Genomic DNA, 18,816 nt, shown 5'->3' with positions numbered 1-18,816 from the left:
TTGCCTGGATTGAAGTACATTAGCTTTCAGGAAAGTTTGAACAAACTTGGACTGTTTTTGTTACTGTGTCAGAGGCTGATGGGGTGACCTAATACAAGTATATAAAATGGTGAGAGGTAGAAAATCAGAGCCTTTCTCCCAGGGTGGAAGTGTCAGACACTAGGGGGTTTAACCTGAGAGGGGGCAAGTTTAAAGCAGATGTGCGAGGCAAATTTTCTTGCACAGAGGGTGGTAGGTGCCTTGAACAGACTGATACAATAGCAACATTTAAGAGGCATTTGGACAGACTCATGAACAGGCTGCACTAGAGGCATTTGGACAGGCACATGAAAAGGCAGCAATAGGGGGATATCGACCTTATGCAGGCAGATGGGATTAGTTTAGAATGGCATCATGGTCAGCACCAAAGTGATGGGGTGATGGGCCTGCTCCTGTGCTCTACTGTTCTGTGTTTAATAGCAAAACAAAACTAGGCTACTCCCTCCCTCAAACCTGCTCCACCACACAAATAGGTCATAGCTGCCCTTATCCCACATCCAATCACCAGTCTTAGTTTGTCAATTATCTTGACAAATTTCATCAAACCATTCACATTTGTATTCCCAAATTGAAGGGAAAGTGAGGTCTGCAGATGCTGGAGAATTAGAGCTGGAAATGTGTTGCTGGAAAAGCGCAGCAGGTCAGGCAGCATCCAGGGAACAGGAGAATCGACGTTTCGGGCATAAGCCCTTCTTCAGGAATGAAGAAGGGCTTATGCCCGAAACGTCGATTCTCCTGTTCCCTGGATGCTGCCTGACCTGCTGCGCTTTTCCAGCAACACATTTCCAGCTTCCCAAATTGAAGACAAAGCTTAACTGTTTCAACCCAAGGCAGAAAAGCCAATCTGGTGAAGACTTAACACTGGGTCAAAGGATGTCAACTGCCACCACCCCACCCCCCGCACCCTGCCTTTGACTGGCCTCCCCTCAGCTATGGCATCCAGGGCTCCTTCAGAACTGAAAGCAGTCCAAGCCTTTGTCCTGGGCCTGACTGGATGCTAAAACATCCTGAAAGACCCAACCAGAAGGAAAAACCAAGCAGGAAGTGGCCTGGACCCCTTTAAATGCACAGCTGCTGTTGTTTATGCATTCTATTGTCTTGGACTTCCACTCAATCACTCCAACACAAGGCCCAGTCATTACTGGCAGCCTTCCAGTATTATTGGGAAAGGGAACCTCAGAAAATCCCTCTCAGCAACTGTGGGGCAAGCTGGATCCTTCAAGGTGGAGCAAGCAGCAAATCCCTTCTCTACATATGGTTGGACCCAGCATTACTGAGAGGGACAGTTTTCCATGACCCTGCAGTCTTGATATTAAGCATGTTCAGATCCATGTTGGCTAATGTTGGTGCTGTTTATATTAGAAGTAGTTTTATCCTACATCTGAACATAAGTAAAATTAATTACAATGAAAATGAGAAGCCCAGAATCTGCTGTGTACAACACTCTTCCGGGAACCTTTATGGCATTTTGAATGAACTCCCTTTCTCTGTTATTCTAACTGACATATTAAGTGGGTTAGCATTGATTTGATTAGATTACTTACAGTGTAGAAACAGGCCCTTTGGCCCAACAAGTCCACACCACCCCGCAACCCACCCAGGCCCATTCCCCTACATTTACCCCTTCACCTAACACTACGGGCAATTTAGCATGGCCAATTAACCTATCCTGCACATCTTTGGACTGTGGGAGGAAACTGGAGCACCAAGAGACACAGGGAGAATGTGCAAACTCCACACAGTCAGTTGCCTGAGGCGGGAATTGAACACGGGTCTCTGGCACTGTGAGGCAGCAGTGCTAGCCACTATGCCACCATTGAATTGACACATGATTGGATATAAATTAATTCAGGGTTTATAAAACAACACTGCACAGAGGACACAAAGCATTAACAATTTTAAACACCTAAATGGCCAATGCAATACTTGGCAAAAGTGAGGACAGCAGATGCTGGAAATCAGAGTCTAGATTAGAGTGGTGCTGGAAAAGCACAGCAGGTCAGGGAGTATCCGAGAAGAAGGAAAATCAACATTTTGGGCAAAAGCCCAGCACTTCCTATCCCCTTGACATGGGTTTGGGACTGGAAAACGAAGAAATATAATGTACTTGCTTCAACAACATACCCCATTCCCCCATCCCCAACATCACCACCACAATTGTCACCCCCTTGTCTTTTGGATGATTGAAAATGCAGTCCCATAGTCGCAGGAGCTAATGGTTACCTCACTCAGATAATTATATCATGTTTGAATCTCACTGGGGCTATTGAATCTGATTCCGCCTTCACCTGACACCCTCACCAGTCAAGCATTTACAAGAGGGAGCAACATAATGATCTGGAAATTGCAGTTGCTTGAATGGCAATGTTCAAAGAAGTTAAAAGCATCAAACTCTGTTCCTCTGTCCATTGATGCTGCTTGACTTGCTGAGTACTTCCAGAATATTCAGTTTTTATCACAAGTTGCAGAGGCATAATGAAGCTGAGGATCGGTATGGTGGTTAATGTGACAGCAAGAATTAGGAGGGAGTCCAGGTGGCAGTGTAGAATAGGCTTGGATTTCACATGTGAACACTATGTCTTACTGCCAAGGAGGGTGACAGAATCAGAGACAGTTAATTATTTCAAATAGAGATTAGAAGGAAACAAGCTTTCAGGATGAACGGGCAGAGGGGAAAGTGGATGGAACTGATCAGGTTGATCTGTAAGGAGTTAGCATGGATTTGATCAGTCGAATGGCCTTAGTCCATGCCAAAAGTAGTGGTTGAATCTTTAAGGAAGATCGTATCAAGAAATACCAAGTGAAGCCAATAATCAGCGTTCCTACCTCATCTGATGTAAATTGTTGTGTAAATGGTTATTCTTGCATTTGTCCTGATTAGCGCAAGAGGATTTTTTTTGGTAAAATGACTATCTACAACAAGATTCAAGTTAATATATTAATGCTAACCTGATCCTGTTTGAAATCCAAAACGAATGATTAAAACAACTAAATCAAACTGATACGAAACAAATGATTATAGGCTGCCTCTCCCCCCTCCTTCAATAAAACTGTTGGGTAAGGTAATGGTTTTGCAAAAAAAAGTAATGCATCTGAAATGGACTCGGGATAAAGACAACAAAAATGTTGTTTAAAAGTGTAACACACTTGCGATAACAAATAAATCGACGGTTGTTTGCAGAGTAAATATTTATCCAAAATTCCACAATTGTTAGAAATAAGGGTGGAGGGAAGAGGAGATTCTTTTTCGATTCGTTTAGTTTGTTCTCCGACGCATTTTAAAATGAATCCACTGCGCAAATAAGAAGGGGCAGCGAATATATTGCCATCCGTCCCTGCCGTGCCCCAGTTTGTAATGAAGACGGGCGCGCCTGGCCTGTTTATGTGGTAGTGCCGGGGGTCCGACAACAGAAACTCGGAGTTCAGAATGCGCACCTGTGGTCTCCTCTCCAGCTCAGCCACGGCGGGGAGGCCGAGAAGCACAACAAGCTGGGAGGTGGTGGGGGAAGTCAGGCTGGGAGGTGGTGGGGGAAGTCAGCGGCCACAACCAGGCCGTAAAACTGCCAGCGGCCACCCCCCTCGCACGCTGCTGGACAGACAAATATTTGTATTGGGTACCCCAAATTTCTCTCGCTGATAAAGAGCGATGAGACACTGTGTTGCATTTTCAGGGCAAGGCAAAATGCGAACATTTGTACAAATATAATGGAAGTTGTGGTATGGAAAGTTTATTTCGTTGCGTTTCAACGTCTTACTGAAGTAAACAAAAACATTTTTCTTCAACCATAAGATTTTAAGGACTTGCTCTCTTGTAGGTTTTAATATTTTATAATATTAAGCTTATTTAAAATAACTTTATAGTCTTAAACTTATACCTAGCTCACGATTACACGCGTCTGTTTTCCTCGCTAAATGGACAATATCATAACAGGAAAGAAATCTCCTTTAAATCTAACCTGGCAATTCTTCCTGGCTGCTCGAAAGTTTTTGCACAGTCGATTTATTTCAAGAGCTTTACTCTCGAAGGATTGTTTTGTTTGGTAGAATTGTTTAAGGACGTGCTGGAGAAAGCGGGAAAGCATAAAACAATATGCTTAAACTTGCTAAAAACATAACGGAGCCGATTGCTGGGGGGAGAGGGGTGGGGGGAGTCAGTTCCAGATTTAGGCAAGGAAAATGGACAGTGCTTAATCATTTTGTTTTCAAATTTGATCCTGTAGAAATTACATATCAAATTATTATTTTATCAGTTATTTTACACATCTTCCCTTTAAAGGGGAGTGGGATTTATCATTGGCCGTGGTGGTTTTGGAGCTTGCATCCAGCTCCATGCATGGCCGGTTGGAAGTTGCAGGGCTCTGTGGAAATAAACCCAAATCCAGGCGAACTCTTAGAGGCCCCAGCAAAACCCCTGCAAGGCTGCAAGGCTGAAAGTGAAATGAAATTCTCGGTGGAAAACCCATAGGCACACTGGAAGAATGAATTAAAACCTTATTTTCAGATATTGATCCGGAATCCGTGCATTTTCCAGTTAATTTAAGGATTCGTCTTGTTATTATCTAGTCTCAAACTTCATTGCGCGATGCAAACCGAGATTTTAAATTCCCAAGAGATCTGAGAGAAAGCTTGGGCCCAGAGATCTAAGGATTCAGAATTTTTTTAAAAAAAACTCCTTTCTGTTCACTTGTTCCAGATTAAAGTTTGAATTTCGAATTAAGTAACATTCGATCAGAATAAGGTGACATGAACTTCGATACAACACTGTAACTGAAAATGAGGTCAGTGTCTTTATTGACCCGTCAAAACATGATGGGCCAAACGGCCCCGTTCTGTACCGAAAACGTTTGAGTCGATAAACAGTCTGTCACAGCAGCAGTGGAGATTCATAGGCTCCAAAACAGACAGGCTCGAACGGTAGGAGTCCTGAATGTTTCAAAAGTCAGTAAGTGCAAAGATTTGCAATTCCGGCAAACTGGCCATGCTAAACCTGTCCTGTAGTGTCTGGAGATACGTAAGCGAGATGGAATTAGCCATGATAAATGTAGGATTACGGGAATAGGGTCGGGGCTCTTTGGGTGGGGGGGGGGGGGGGGTGGGGGGTGGCGGGGGGGGGGGGGGTGTGGGGGGGTGGCGGCGATGCAGACTCGATGGGCCGAATGGCCTCTTTCCACACTGTGGGGATTCATACCCGCCGTACAGCACGGAATCAGACCTTTCGGTCCAACTCGTCCATGCCAACCAGATTCCTCACCTAATCTAGTCCCATTTGCCAGCACTTGGCCCACATCCCTCTCAACCCTTCCTATTCATATACCCATCCAGATGCCTTTTAAATGTTGCAATTGTACCAGCCTCCACCGCATCCTCTGGCAGCTCATTCCATGCACGTACCATCCTCTGCATGAAAAGGTTGCCCCTTAGGTCTCTTTTAAATTTTTCCCCTTTCACCCTAAACCTATGCCCTCTAGTTCTGGACTCCTCCACCCCAGGGAAAAGACCTTGTCTATTATCCTTTCCATGCCCCACTTGATAAACAGAGTCATACAAGCATGGAAACAGACCCTTCTGGTGCACGCCCACCATGTTCCCAAACTAAACTGGTCCCAGTTGCCTGCATTTCGCCCATATCCTTTCAAACCTTTCCTGTTCGTGTACATACCCAAATGTCATTTAAACGTTGTAGCTGTACCTGCATCCACCACTTCATCTGCCAGTTCATTCAACACACGAACTACCCTCTGTGTAAATAAAGGTTGCCCTATCATGTCCTTTTTAAATCCTTCCCCTCTCACCTCAAGCCTTTGCCCTCTAGTTTTCGACTCCTCTATCCTAGGGAAAAGACCCTTGCTATTTACCTTATCCATGTCCCTTATGGTTTTATAAATCTCTGTAAGATCACCCTCCATCTTCCTATGCTCTGGTGGAAACATGTTCCAGCTTATTTTATATTTCAAACCGTCCATTCCAGGCAACAATCTGGTAAATCTTTTCTGAAATCTCTCCAGCTTATTAATATCTTCCTATAGCGGATTATGTGACTCTATATAATTCAATTTTCCCACACAATGCTTAACAGGTATGCTACTGAGACACTATTCTGACAGAGTGAGAGTAAACACAGTGCTGGTGAATTTGCAGTTAGATTTGGCTGTGTCTGTATGTGTAAGTGAGTGAGTGAGAGAGAGAGAGAGTGAGTGCTTGCCGATGGACGCTGCTGGGAAAATCTGCATTTACTCTCAATCCCGTGGAATGTAAGGGAAATTGGGGACCAGGGTGTTGAGGAATCGCCAAATTTTTGTTATTAAAAGATATGAAGGGGTGAGGGGTTACGTTGGAGTTAGTGAGGACTGCAGGTGTTGGAAAGTTCGAGGCGATAAAGTGTGAAGCTGGAAAAAGCACAACAGGTCAGGCAGCATCAGAAAGACGACATTTCGGTCAGGACCTTTCATCAGAGGTTAAGTGCCAACACCCTTCTTCCCAGAAGCTCTTGGCAAGGCGATGAGGAACTTTCTTTAATTCCATGTGGAGCGGGTACTCCCACAAGGCATGTGTGTGTGTGTTTGTATGTGTGTGTATGTTGTCTGTGGTGTGTGTGTTGTGTATCTGTGTGTCTGTTGTGTGTGTTGTGTATCTGTGTGTCTGTTGTGTGTTTGTGTGTGTCTGTTGTGTGTTTGTGTGTGTCTGTTGTGTGTCAGTGTGTTGTGTATCTGTGTGTGTCTGTTGTGTGTCTGTTGTGTGTCTGTGTTGTGTATCTGTGTGTCTGTTGTGTGTTTGTGTGTCTGTTGTGTCTGTGTGTTGTGTATCTGTGTGTGTCTGTTGTGTGTCTCTGTGTTGTGTATCTGTGTGTCCGTGTATGTCTGTTTGTGTGTGTGTGTGTTGTGCTGTGTCTGTATGTATGTGCCTTGTGTGAATGGGTTCATACACGCTGAGGGGTGGCGGGGTTTGTACTGCAGGGAGCCGGGTCGCTGCCTCTGACCCACAAGCTCGGGATTCAAGTCCCATTCCGGGACGTCTAAGGAAGGCGAGTCCGTGACTAAACCAGTCACCCTGCAACTCTCTCCGACACACCGCAGTAGCAGGTGTTAGAGCAGGCAAAGAAAAGCAGAACCATCTCTATCCAGAGCTCTCAGTGCACGTTATCTCTGGCGCAGTGGTGGTGCCCCTATCCCTGGACCGGGAGGGCCCGGGTTCAAGTTCCACCTGCTCCAGAGGCGTGTGTCTAAACAGGTTGATTAGAAAAATAGGTTAAATTTAAAAAAAGCACTTTCACACAGCAATTGGACTCCCTCAGTGAGCAGTAAAATACCCACCAGGAGCGAATCTATTTAACAGTGTGTATCTGGTAATGTTTGCTGTATCTAATGGTCCTTATTTGTAAGTGTTTCATTGTGTCATATTTGAGTCGATTGCACCTCTGTCTCTGTATGTATGCATCTGTTAAGGCACTCGTTCTCTGTTGCCGACACAGTTACTTTTTACTGAAATACAAAGGCATAAACCAAACATTAGGAATAACCATTTCTGCCATTCCGTTACGGCAAATTGGTGAAGTCAGCAATCATTGCGCTTTCCTGGAGCATTTTGGAATCTCTTCATCCACTAAAGTAAAGGGGGGAAAGTTTAGGGAAGTCAGTTTGAAAGAATCACGCGCATCATCACGGGCAAGCATTTTGCTTTCTCCTGGCGTTTCTCATTGTTCCCTCAAGGAAGTGGCGGCTTGGGTCTGGATTGTCGAGAAAAATCAGGTCTAGAGTTGAGCGTCCGCCTGGAGATTCTGCCGCTGTTTCTTCCCCTGTGTAACGCCAGCACTGGTCACAGTGCACTGCAGATATGGCCACTAAAATAGACAGCGCTCGGAAGTTCGCCTCTCTATATATTTTCATTTCACCTCCTGCAAACCAATCTGTCCAGCAGAGAGCCGAACAGAACTCAACCAAAGGCACTGGAGAAAAAAAGGTGATTATCGAATGTAATGCTGTGTGTATGAAATGGGGCCGTTAATGAAAGGGTGTCTCAGGGTCCTGGTTTCCATTTTTGTTAGTGGTAGAGGTTTAAAGTGGAATAATTTGTCCTTTAATATGCACGTTGCATTCAAAAAGAATTGGTCCAGGCATACACAGACACACACACACCAGAATTAAAATCATCAATGATCATTAACTATCACTGAGGTCGGAAATAGAAAATCATTTTGTTTTACCTGCGTTTTGTTTCCTTCTCGGGAACTCTACTTACATCTTAAAACCTCAATATCCTATGAGGGGGACCAGCAGAGCCAGGGAGGACTGAGGAATCTGTTTTCGATAATGTCGGGAGGGCTAAAGAGAGAGAAAAAAAACACTAGGTAACTCTTGAACGGAAACCCAGCTGCAATATTTAACAGACGCGGGGAGCTGGGGGAATATGCACTTGTAATTAAACCTTGCAGGCTTGGAATGAGAAAGGGCTGGGAAGGAAAGGCCTGCTTTCTGTGCAAGAAACCCCAGCAACTTGAAAAAGGAGAGCGCGAGCGTTAAGTGAAAGGGCAATTTCTGCTTATTCCCGAGCACAAACATTAAAAAAAAACTCAGGTGTTTAACTTTCAAATGAAATAGTCCCTTCCTCCCTTTGGAAAGAGTCGTGAATCACTTCTAATGTACTTTTTTTGAATAATGAAAAATCATTGGTTTTGACAGATAATTGATAAACCCATTGATTGCTCCCACAGGAGGGTCGGGATAAACTGCGCTGGTAATTGGATTCTGCAGGACTTGCGTGTCTCTTCAAGCCCCTCCTCTGGGATATAAAGGGATTTTGGACTTTTATCACAACAGATTTGAATGACAGAAGACCAGGGGGGTTGTGTTCCTGCAGCCTGTGGATCAGGAGGGAGTTACTTTTGTTTTTATTTTCTTTTTGAAGAGTTTGCTCTTGAGTGAGGTCCGCAAAGAGTTCCCATTGAGAAGCCGCGGGGCTATTGAGAGTCAGGAGGGGAGAGTGTTGGGGGCAGGACGGAGAGAGGGTGGAGGGGGTGGGGAGGGGGTGGGGTGGATGTGTGTGGATTGTGTTGGAGGGGGGGTTTGGTGGAATCCATGGCCTTCACCATGCTGAGACCGGTCCGGCATTTTTACCCGGATATTAGCCTTCACTCCGACGATGATGCGAATGAGAGCGAAGGTTCCGATCAGTCCTTGGACTGTTGCGGCAGTTCGGGCAAACGGAGAAGGCTGGCCTGTACCAAGAGCACCATGGTGGTGAAGCACCGGCAAGCGGCTAACGCCAGGGAGAGGGACAGGACTCACAGCGTGAACACAGCTTTCAGCGCCCTCAGGACCCTCATCCCCACCGAACCCGCCGATAGGAAACTCTCCAAAATCGAGACCCTCCGCCTGGCCTCCAGCTACATCTCCCACCTGGGGAACATCCTGCTGGTGGGAGAGGAGTGTGTGGATGGTCAGCCGTGCCTGACCACCGTCTACAGCAGCCAGAATGAGTATGAGGGCTCGCAGCCCAGGTCCATCTGCACCTTCTGTCTGAGCAACCAGAGGAAAGGGGTAGGTAACATTACTCTCGGGGTGAGGAGGGCAGGCAGCTCACGAGATAGAGCTCGTCACTTTGACATTGGGACAACTGCACAGCCCAGACTGAAACACCACAAGGAGGCCATTTGGCCCATCGTGCTTGTGTTGTTTTTATTTCTTTTTGAAACTAGATCAGATTAGATTCCCTACAGTATGGAAACAGGCCCTTCGGCCCAACAAGTCTACACCGACCCTCCGAAGCGTAACCCACCCAGACTCATTCCCCTACATTTACCCCTGACTAATGTACCTAACACTATGGGCAATTTAGCATGGCCAACTCACCTGACCTGCACATCTTTTGGATTGTGGGAGGAAACCGGAGCACCCGGAGGAAACCCACGCAGACACTAGGAGAATGTGCAAACTCCACAGTGGTCCAATTAATCCCACCCTACTCTTTCCTGAAAAGGTGGTCTGGACTTGATGGGCCAAACGGCCTGTTTCAACTGCAGGGAATCTCATCTTTAATGTAACCTAAGCCCTGCATCCCTCTCCCTCCCTTCCCGTCAAAATGTTCACCAAATTTTAAAACAAAATTTCAGAGACTCTTTGAAAGTTACTTTGAACACAGTTCCACCGCTCGATCAATCAACATGTTCCAAATCGACTCGTTCCATTGAAAACGACATGGATTTGGATTCAGTTACGAGTCACCTTTTAAGCTGAGCCCCCACTTCAGATAGGTTGTGAGTTCTTAATATGTCTCTGGTTGCTATATCAGAGTTCACCTAGAAAGATAATACTTTAAAAGACAGACACAAAATGAAACATTTGTATCTGTTCTTTGTGCTTTTTTTGCTAAAGTATTTCCCATAGTGAGCTTACCTTCAAAGTCAGGAGTGAGGATCCGAGTTAATTACAGTGTTGTTGTAGGAATTTCATTGCTTTAAATGGAGGGCCTTAACAACAGCTTGCATTTATGTCGCACCTTTCACGTAGATACGCATCTTGTTTTATTTCAGAGGTTTAACTATGTTTTTGGTCAAAAAAGGTTTATTCTAACATAAGGAAAAAAATAAGGACTGTAGACGCTGGAGCTCAGAGTCGAGAGTGTGGTGCTGGAAAAGCACAGCAGGTCTGGCAGCATCAGAGGAGCAGGAGAGTCGACGTTTCGGGCAGAAGCCCATCATCAGGAATGAGGCTTGTGGAGCAAGGGGGCTGAGAGATAACCCCCTCCCGCCCACAAGCCTCATTCTTGATCAAGGGCTTATGCCCGAAACGTCGATTCTCCTGCTCTTCAGATGCTGCCTGACCTGCTGTGCTTTTCCAGCACCACACTATTGGACTCTTATTCCAACATCAGATCTATTGTGTTAATTGTTGCATTTCCCAGTCCAACACCATGACTTTAAAATTCCCTTAACTGTGTTCATCCATTGAGCCCCCTCTTGCCTCATACTACATTTATGTAACGTTCTCCACCCTTACACTCCAAAAACGCTATGTTCGCTCATCTTTAGTTTCCCTGATCCCTTTCACTTTCGCATTGATGTTGTAGCCTCAGCCTCGGACCCTAAACAACATTGTCTCTCATTTTGTTATCCTCTTTAAGAACCCCACACCCCACAGATTACACTCTGATGATCTAATTTACATCAGCGCCAATTTTAAAATTTATAACTGAAGCATCTTGTGATATCTTCCTGTTTTAAATATATGACAAATAAATTAAAAGGACTGAATTTATACAGCGCATTTCATAACTAAAATGAACCTCAAATTGCTGTATAACTAATGAAATATTTCTGAAGCCTGGTCACTGCAGTGATGTACGTGGTGCAACAATGGGGTTGTGCACAGTCTACTGAAATATGATAATAAGAGATAATTTGTTTCAGAGCTGTGTTGATTGAAGCATAGATACTGACTAATGGATAACTGTCCTCTTCAAAATAGCATCACGGGATCTTATACATCCCCCTGGGCAGGGCCTTCATTTAATGCCTCATCCAAAAATTGGTACCTCCAAAATGATGGCCCAGCCTTAGTGTTAGATTAGATTAGATTCCCTACAATGTGGAAACAGGCCCTTTGGCCCAACCAGTCCACATCGACCTTCTGAAGAGTAACCCACCCAGACCCATTTCCCTCTGACTAATGCTCCTAATACTACGGGCAATTTAACATGGCCAGGTTGTCATGCAGCCTCAATTTTTGGGCCCAAGACTCGGACCGGGGCTTGCAACTTAGAAATGAGACTGCGACCAGCTATGGGACAATTGATATATAGGTAATTGCTACATCTGCTGCTGAAATGCAGGGTTATGTATTAATATTTAATATTAATTTTGGAGTAAGTTCTTTTATTTTGTTTTACTCTTGCTTTGAAATTATTTCCGCATGTTTTGTTGAATGACCTCCAAATGTATTATCTTAAATTTTTGGGAATAAGTGGCTGACTCTTGATTAAATGTTCAGAATCTTCAATTGGACTTGACCATTTAAATGGGGAGAAAGTGAGGACTGCTGCTGAGTCCATAGTAACATTTTGTAGTAAGATCATTGGCTGAATCTGAGTTTTAAAACCACAGCCTGTTATTTTAGACAGCTTAAGAATACATATTCCAAAACTCACAGAAATATTTCTTGCAACTATTTGTCAAATAACCCTTTCCAAAATAGGAAGTCAAACGTGGTGGCTTTTGCAGCTGATAGAAATCATATGCAGTGCAAGCCATCAAGCTCAAATTGACTTCAGAAATAACAATCTCCCGTTTTATAACTTTAAACGCTTTTACCATCATTTACAATAGATTTCAGCAAGAGATTTGTTGGTATCACCAATAATTAAATGTAAGTAGTAATTTATTTTCAACAATCAATTACCAGTAATGGTGACTGTTACAAGTAAGTAATATTTACTTTCATTTATACGATTGCTTCTCCTTAATATGTTGTAAGTGACCATTCAAAGGCTCAGAAATAGAGATAGATTCGTTCTTAAATCCTCAAACTGTTTTTAAATTCATTAAATGAATTGATTTTGAAGTTAATGTGTCCTTGAATGTCTTACCAGGCTAGTCTATCACTTTTTTCACAACATAAAGAAATATAAATTACAAATTCTACAGATTTATATAAAAGTGAAACAATGTAACTTATGCCAAAAGAGTTGACTTTTCTGATTTTTGTACTCTAGTGTTTATTCTTTTAAAAAAAACTAAACTTTGTTTCTTGCAATTCTCCAGCAAATCATCTCATGAAATTGTTTTAGTGAAGTATAGAGGCAGAGAAAATGTTAATTCATCACAGCATACTAATGACAACTTTAAAATATATATTTATCTTTGAGGATTTTGTTAATGGCATTTTAGGCCCCAGAGACATTGCTGTACAGACACAATACTGTTTGTGGGTCAATCCCTAATTGTAGACATAATAGACCAATGTCGTCCACCTGTTCAACAGGAAAACCACTACATAAACACCAGAAATAGTTCCATTCAGTACAAATATAACATGTCAAGGAAAATGTGTTTGTGTGGAGGACATTAGCGAGCAACTTTGGGGAGAGATACAGAACAGATCATGATGTTGTACCTTTATTTCGAAGCAATATAATCAGACTTAACCATTGTTACAGTGGTTTTTGACTCAACACTGTAGGAAAGTATTGTAACATTGTGTAAAATAATAATTAGTTTAGAAATGAGAGAAAATCAACTTCAAGCATATTTATCTTGTTACATTGAAATTCACGAAACATGATCCCATCTAACCAATACTCATTTAACTCAGAATACATTTCGCAAAGTTACAATTATCGTATCACTGATTTTAAATCTGAATCACATTGGAACTATGCCCAACAAAATTGACAGGTTTTCCAGTCCATTTTGAGATAATTTTCAGAGTGTCATGTGTTAATAATATCATCATCCAATGGTAAGTTGCCTGTGAGACATGCTTCAGAAATTTATCCAGGGTCAATAAGACTGCTTAGCCAACCAATCCTAGTTTAGAGTCAAGAGTGTGGTGCTGGAAAAGCACAGCAGGTCAGGCAGCTTCCGAACAGCAGGAGAATCCTCATTTCGGGCTTAAGCCCTTCAGCGGGAAAGTCCTAGTTTTGAGTTTGTTTGGTATGTAAATAGCAGTCTGAATATTTTTAGAGATTTAATGTTCTTGAAGACCATTAAAAGTTCATTAAAACATTGAAGCTAAGTGTATATAAACTGCATAAATGATGAATGTGGCACTGTTGGATAGCAATCACAATGTTTTAGAAAGCTGTTCATGAAAAAGAATGGGGGCAAGGTGATAAAGTAATGATGTGGAGGTGCTGATGTTGGACTGGGGTGGACAAAGTTAAAAATCACACAACACCAGGTTATAGTCCAATATGTTTATTTGAAAGTACAATACAAGCTTTCAGAGCACTTCTTATTTATAAGGTAGCTAGTAAAGCAGCTCATTGTGCATTTACATTTAAGTTTACTAGAAGAGAATGAAGAACAAAACATACACACCAAGTGGAAACTTGACACATCCCAAAGGAAAATAGGAATGTTTGAAGGCAAATTCATCTCAATGCCTGCACCCCATCCTCTCTTTTTATTCAGTGGGTGAGAACATATAGGATGAGATAAAGTCAGATTTCCTGCTTCCATGTGGACTATGGATATCAATAAACTGGAGAGAAAATAGCAACTACAGTGTGTCAAATAAAAACAACGAAAGTAGTTGTAAAGTGTGGTGACAATGGAATGAACTTGAGCTCAGTTTTTGTCTCTTCCTCGACAATGAGTGGAGCAATTAGCAAAGGCGTCCACCAGTCACTTCCATATAAGGTTATTCATGAACAATGATGTCAAAATCACCAAATCAATAGGATTGATTAGACCCAGAAGATGTTCACATTTGGAAATAGAACAAATAAATTAGTAATCAAAAATTTAAAATGTTTAAATTAAAATTGCAGAGTAAGAGTAAAATACAAATTAAATGTTTATTTAAAAGAAGTTTCATCTCTGTGTTGAACAAGTGCTGATAAAGTCAGTGATAAATAGATACCTAACAGTGATTAATAACATTCTATAACATATTTGAATATTGTGACTTATAGACATTTATAATGTCTATACATCTGTAAATGTCCACAAATCTACCATAGCCAGTGAAATTGTCAGAAACTGACAGTATAGGCATATGATTCTGTATGACTCTGTGATTGTGAGATAGGGTCATCATCTGTTGGAGATATGAATATTTTGATAAATCTGATTGGTTATACAGTCTAACTAGCAATCCTTCATTATCAGATATGTCATGAAGAATGCTGTATCATTTTTAATGTATACAGAAGTGAAATATTTCAGATGCTGTGAATCTGAAATAAAATCAAAATGTTGAACATGCTCAGCAGATGAATCATTGACATGAACAACGTTTTTCAGAATTTAGAGCGTGGGTCTTTTTAATCAACCTGTTCAGTTATTATTTAGAACAAGTGGCATTTGAACAAGACTGTTTAAAGAATGATTCCATGGATGAGGAATTTCAGTTAGAGGGATAGACTGAAGAAGTTAGGGCTCTTCTTTTTGGAGAGAAGAAAGCTAAGAGGAGATCTGATTGAAGTTTCCAAAATTATGAGTGGGCCTGGAAACATAGTGTTGCCTGGAAATGTGATTGAGGCTGGTTCAGCTGAGGCATTCAAGAGAGCATTGGATGTTTTGGATAGAAATAATGTGCAAGGTATAGGGGGGATAAAAAACAGGAAACCAGCACTTTTGGTTGTTTTTTTAACAAGCCAGTGCAGGGATGATGGGCCAACTGGCCTACTGCACCATAACAATTCTGTAATTCTAAACCCGGGCATTCTGCCCCTTACAGGGAAATACCAAAACTGTACCACAGGATCCTTGGAACTTTGAACAGATATTTCACACCTCCTTAATGTTGCAAAGCTGGTTAAATGCTGTGTTCAAGTCCCAGATGATTACTTGTTTCCACCCCACCCCCAAAATAAATTATTGAACACGTTAAAGTTTTTATTTTAACTTGCAGACTCTATATAATCAATGGCAGGAAAAATTGTTAACCATAAATTTGAAATATCAAACTTGATGGGATTTTTCCAGCATTTGCAAACCCAGCAAAATTGTACTTCATGTTCATGGCGCCACCTGAACTGTTAAATTCAATTACACACATTGTAGCTCTTTCCCATAGTTTTTACACATGTGCTGTTTGTTTTAATACCAGTGGAAGAACATTTTCCATGTTGCCTATCTACATAGGGAAGGCTCCCCAAGAGGATCATCACTTTAAAGCTTATTTTATTTTAAAAACTAATTTATTTTTGTAATTCACAACATTATAAATGTGCCCATGGAAACAGACTTTTTTTTTAAAAAAAAATATTGTTTTGTCCTGCTCTGGGTTATATCATTGACTTTCATTTTAAACTAATCTATAAAAAAAACTCCCCTCCTTTGAAGAGTAAACTCTGGATGGGCAGAGTGGCCACTTTGTCAGTATGCAATGTTATTGTAACAGCTCAGCCCTGTCAGAGTCATAGAGATCTGCAACACAGAAAAAAACCCTCCATTTGGCCTATCACTTACGTGTTGGTCAAAAAACAACCACTAACCATTCCAATCCCATTTGGTAGCACTTTGCTCATTGCCTTGTATGTCTTGGTATCAGAAGTGCACATTGAAATGTTATGAGGGTTACTGCCTCTTCCATCCTCACATACAGTAAGGTCCAGATCCCCATTGCACTCTGGGTGAAAACATTTTTCCTTAAATTCCTTCTAAACCTCCTGTGTCTCAATGCACCAACATTTAACCTGGTTTGTGAGTGGGCCAACACTTAACCCACTTGGATATTTTTATTTTGTTATTTAAATTCAAATTACCTCATTTCTCTTAGGAAATTATTTAAAATCACAAGTATGCATTTTCTAGGTTCCAATGTTTTCCATAGATTTCACTTTTCCTCTGTCCCTGAAAAACTGCTTTCAGAAATGGGTCTCTCCCAGTTACAAGGGTAACAAAACAGAACTGGGGAAGCTGGAAATCTCGAACAAAAACAGAAAGTGCTGGAGAAACTCAGCCGGTCTGGCAGCATCTGTGCAGAGAGAGAGCTGAGTTAACGTTTGGAGTTCAGTCTTCTTCAGAAACTGAACTCGAAACGCCAACTCTGTCTCCGCACCGATGCAGCCAGAGCAGCTGAGTTTCTGCAACACCTTTTGTTACAAACATGCCAACACACACTGGCAACGTTATGTGTGCCTGTGAATCATTGAGGTGGCGATGGGGAGTGGGTTTGGGGTTAGGGAGACATGGGGAGGGAGGGAACCTTTCAGGAAGCCCAGTGTGTGTTTCCTTTAACTGACCCCCGTGTAGAACAAACAATGATGTGGAGTGTGTCACGTTACACATTGGTTACAGTTCTACTGTTACTGACGGCGTGTCATTAATATGATACCTGATCACCTCTGGAGTGGACTTCGTTCTGACTTTAAATAGAGTCAGGCGTAACCCTTAAGTGGAAACATAAATATACTTTTTAAATCAAAATAATCTGAAAAATAATGTAATTTTCAAATTAAGTTTTTTTTATATTGAAAATGGTTAAATCACACAATACCAGATTATAGTCCAACGGGTTTATTTGGAAGCACTGTTGGACCTGTTGGACTATAACCTGGTGTTGTGTGATTTTTAATTTTGTCCACCCAGTCCAACACCGGCTCCTCCACACCATGGCAATATCGAAAATGTTGTGGAAGTTTTATAAAATTACGAGGTTTGGGATGAGTTCTCTAATGCATATATTATCCATTTATCATTCCGTATATGTTAACGAAAAATTCGTGAAACTAACCAAACCATTTGATACATTTTATACCGCGACTTAAAAAGGATATAGATTTGTTAAAGCGACATTATGAAATTAACCCTGAAATTGTTCATTCAACTTTCGAACGCGTGAGCTACCCGGTACTGTAGATATTTCGTTTGTTAGTTCGTGTTCACTGAGGGTGCTCGGTTTGTTTCTGTCTTGCAGGTTAAGGAGAAGGATGGGAAGAGCGGGTATTCGAAGCTCAGGGCACCGGGCACCTTGCGGATGCAGCGCCAGTGAGAGAGACAGCGGCTGAGAGAGTGAGGGAGATTTTCACCCAGTCTGCGGACCAGGCTGCAAGCTGAAGGGGAGGTGACAAACAGGGACTTGGCAGCAAACACAAGACACGACGGTAAACCTTCTGCTCGGTGTATGGACACAGCCTGGGACACCCTGTGCTCCCCACAAACCCCCGCCCCGGCCTTCGTTCGCACTTCGAAAAACCTCGAACCACAAACTTTTAGTTTTTTGGAATTAAACGCTCCAATCTTGCTACACTCCACAGACTATACAGAGTGAGAAGCTAGTGTTCAAGGCGTTACAGAGAGAGAGAGACAGAGTGTGACACTTTATGCTGAAGTCTATCTCCATTTGGGGAGATCTGGCCTTTTCTAAGTTGTTATGTTGTTATATCTGCTGTAATTTTTTTTAAAAAAAAACTAACCAAAATGTGAAAAATAAAGGAGAAATAAGTTCTGTATCGGGCTATGCTGTGCACGTACTTTAAGAATAGCTTTAATAAATAACTGTTATGGAAGCATGAAGAAAGAGCTTGAAAAGATAGATCTTGCATTTACATAGCGCCTGTCACTACTCACGAATGTCTCAAAGTAAGCCATCTTCCTAGTGTCGTCACTGTTGCCGTTATGAAAACGTGGCGGCCGATTTGAGTACAGCAAGATCCGCAAATGGAGAAACTCAGCAGGTCTGGCAATTTCTGTAGAGAGAGAAACAGAGTTAACTTCTGAAAGAAGGGTCGCTAGATTCCAAACGTTAATTCTGTTTCTTTCTCCACAGATGCTGCCAGACCTGCTGAGTTTCTCCAGCAATTTTGTTTTTGTGTCACATTTCTAGCATCCCCAGTTCAGTGTTTAATATTATGCTGGGGTCCTCTGTTTTCTTCCTGATTTGCTTGCGGGCTAAATAATAATGTAGGGACTGGGCTGGGGAAACTCCCCTGCCCTTCTTCCCAAGAGAATTGCTGGATTGTTTTCACATGCACCTGAGCAGCAGATGGGACTCTGACATCTAGTCCAAAAAGGACACCTTCGACAGTGTTTATTGCGTCCATGCATATGGTATACACTTAGAGTCATAGTCATACAGCACAGAAATAGACCCTTCGGCCCAACTAGTCCATGCTGAC

General features: G+C 42.3%; 1 protein-coding gene and 1 long non-coding RNA gene across 3 annotated transcripts in view; one reads left to right on the top strand and one right to left on the bottom strand.

The window, feature by feature from the left end:
- Positions 1-9,446, bottom strand: part of LOC148147612 (uncharacterized) — a 111,435-nt gene extending 101,989 nt beyond the window's left edge. For both annotated transcript variants that reach the window (XR_015759520.1, XR_015759521.1), the window contains exons 1-2: positions 9,321-9,446; positions 8,275-8,357 (exon numbers count right to left, since the gene is read on the bottom strand). This is a non-coding gene — a long non-coding RNA (uncharacterized LOC148147612). The remainder of the gene's footprint in view (positions 1-8,274; positions 8,358-9,320) is intronic.
- Positions 9,111-18,148, top strand: LOC122560278 (transcription factor 15). The gene is made up of 2 exons (XM_043710816.2): positions 9,111-9,572; positions 17,616-18,148. The coding sequence occupies exons 1-2, from the start codon at positions 9,111-9,113 to the stop codon at positions 17,688-17,690; spliced, it is 537 nt and encodes a 178-aa protein (XP_043566751.1). The 3' UTR covers positions 17,691-18,148.
- Positions 18,149-18,816: the final 668 nt, after the last annotated feature.

This window comes from Chiloscyllium plagiosum, unplaced genomic scaffold (assembly GCF_037043375.1).
Source record: "Chiloscyllium plagiosum isolate Xiang-an unplaced genomic scaffold, Cpla_swu_hap1 HiC_scaffold_15, whole genome shotgun sequence".
In the NCBI taxonomy this organism is placed as follows: domain Eukaryota; kingdom Metazoa; phylum Chordata; class Chondrichthyes; order Orectolobiformes; family Hemiscylliidae; genus Chiloscyllium; species Chiloscyllium plagiosum.
The sequence above is the reverse complement of the archived record's forward strand: the minus strand, read 5'-3'. Positions and strand labels throughout refer to the sequence as shown.

What these genes read in the sequence shown, in the direction of transcription:
- LOC122560278 (XM_043710816.2), top strand. Translation starts at nt 9,111, where the DNA reads ATGGCCTTCACCATGCTGAGACCGGTCCGGCATTTTTACCCGGATATT. An exon ending in TGAGCAACCAGAGGAAAGGG is followed by an intron (nt 9,573 to 17,615) that starts GTAGGTAACATT and finishes TCTGTCTTGCAG; the next exon opens with GTTAAGGAGAAGGATGGGAA.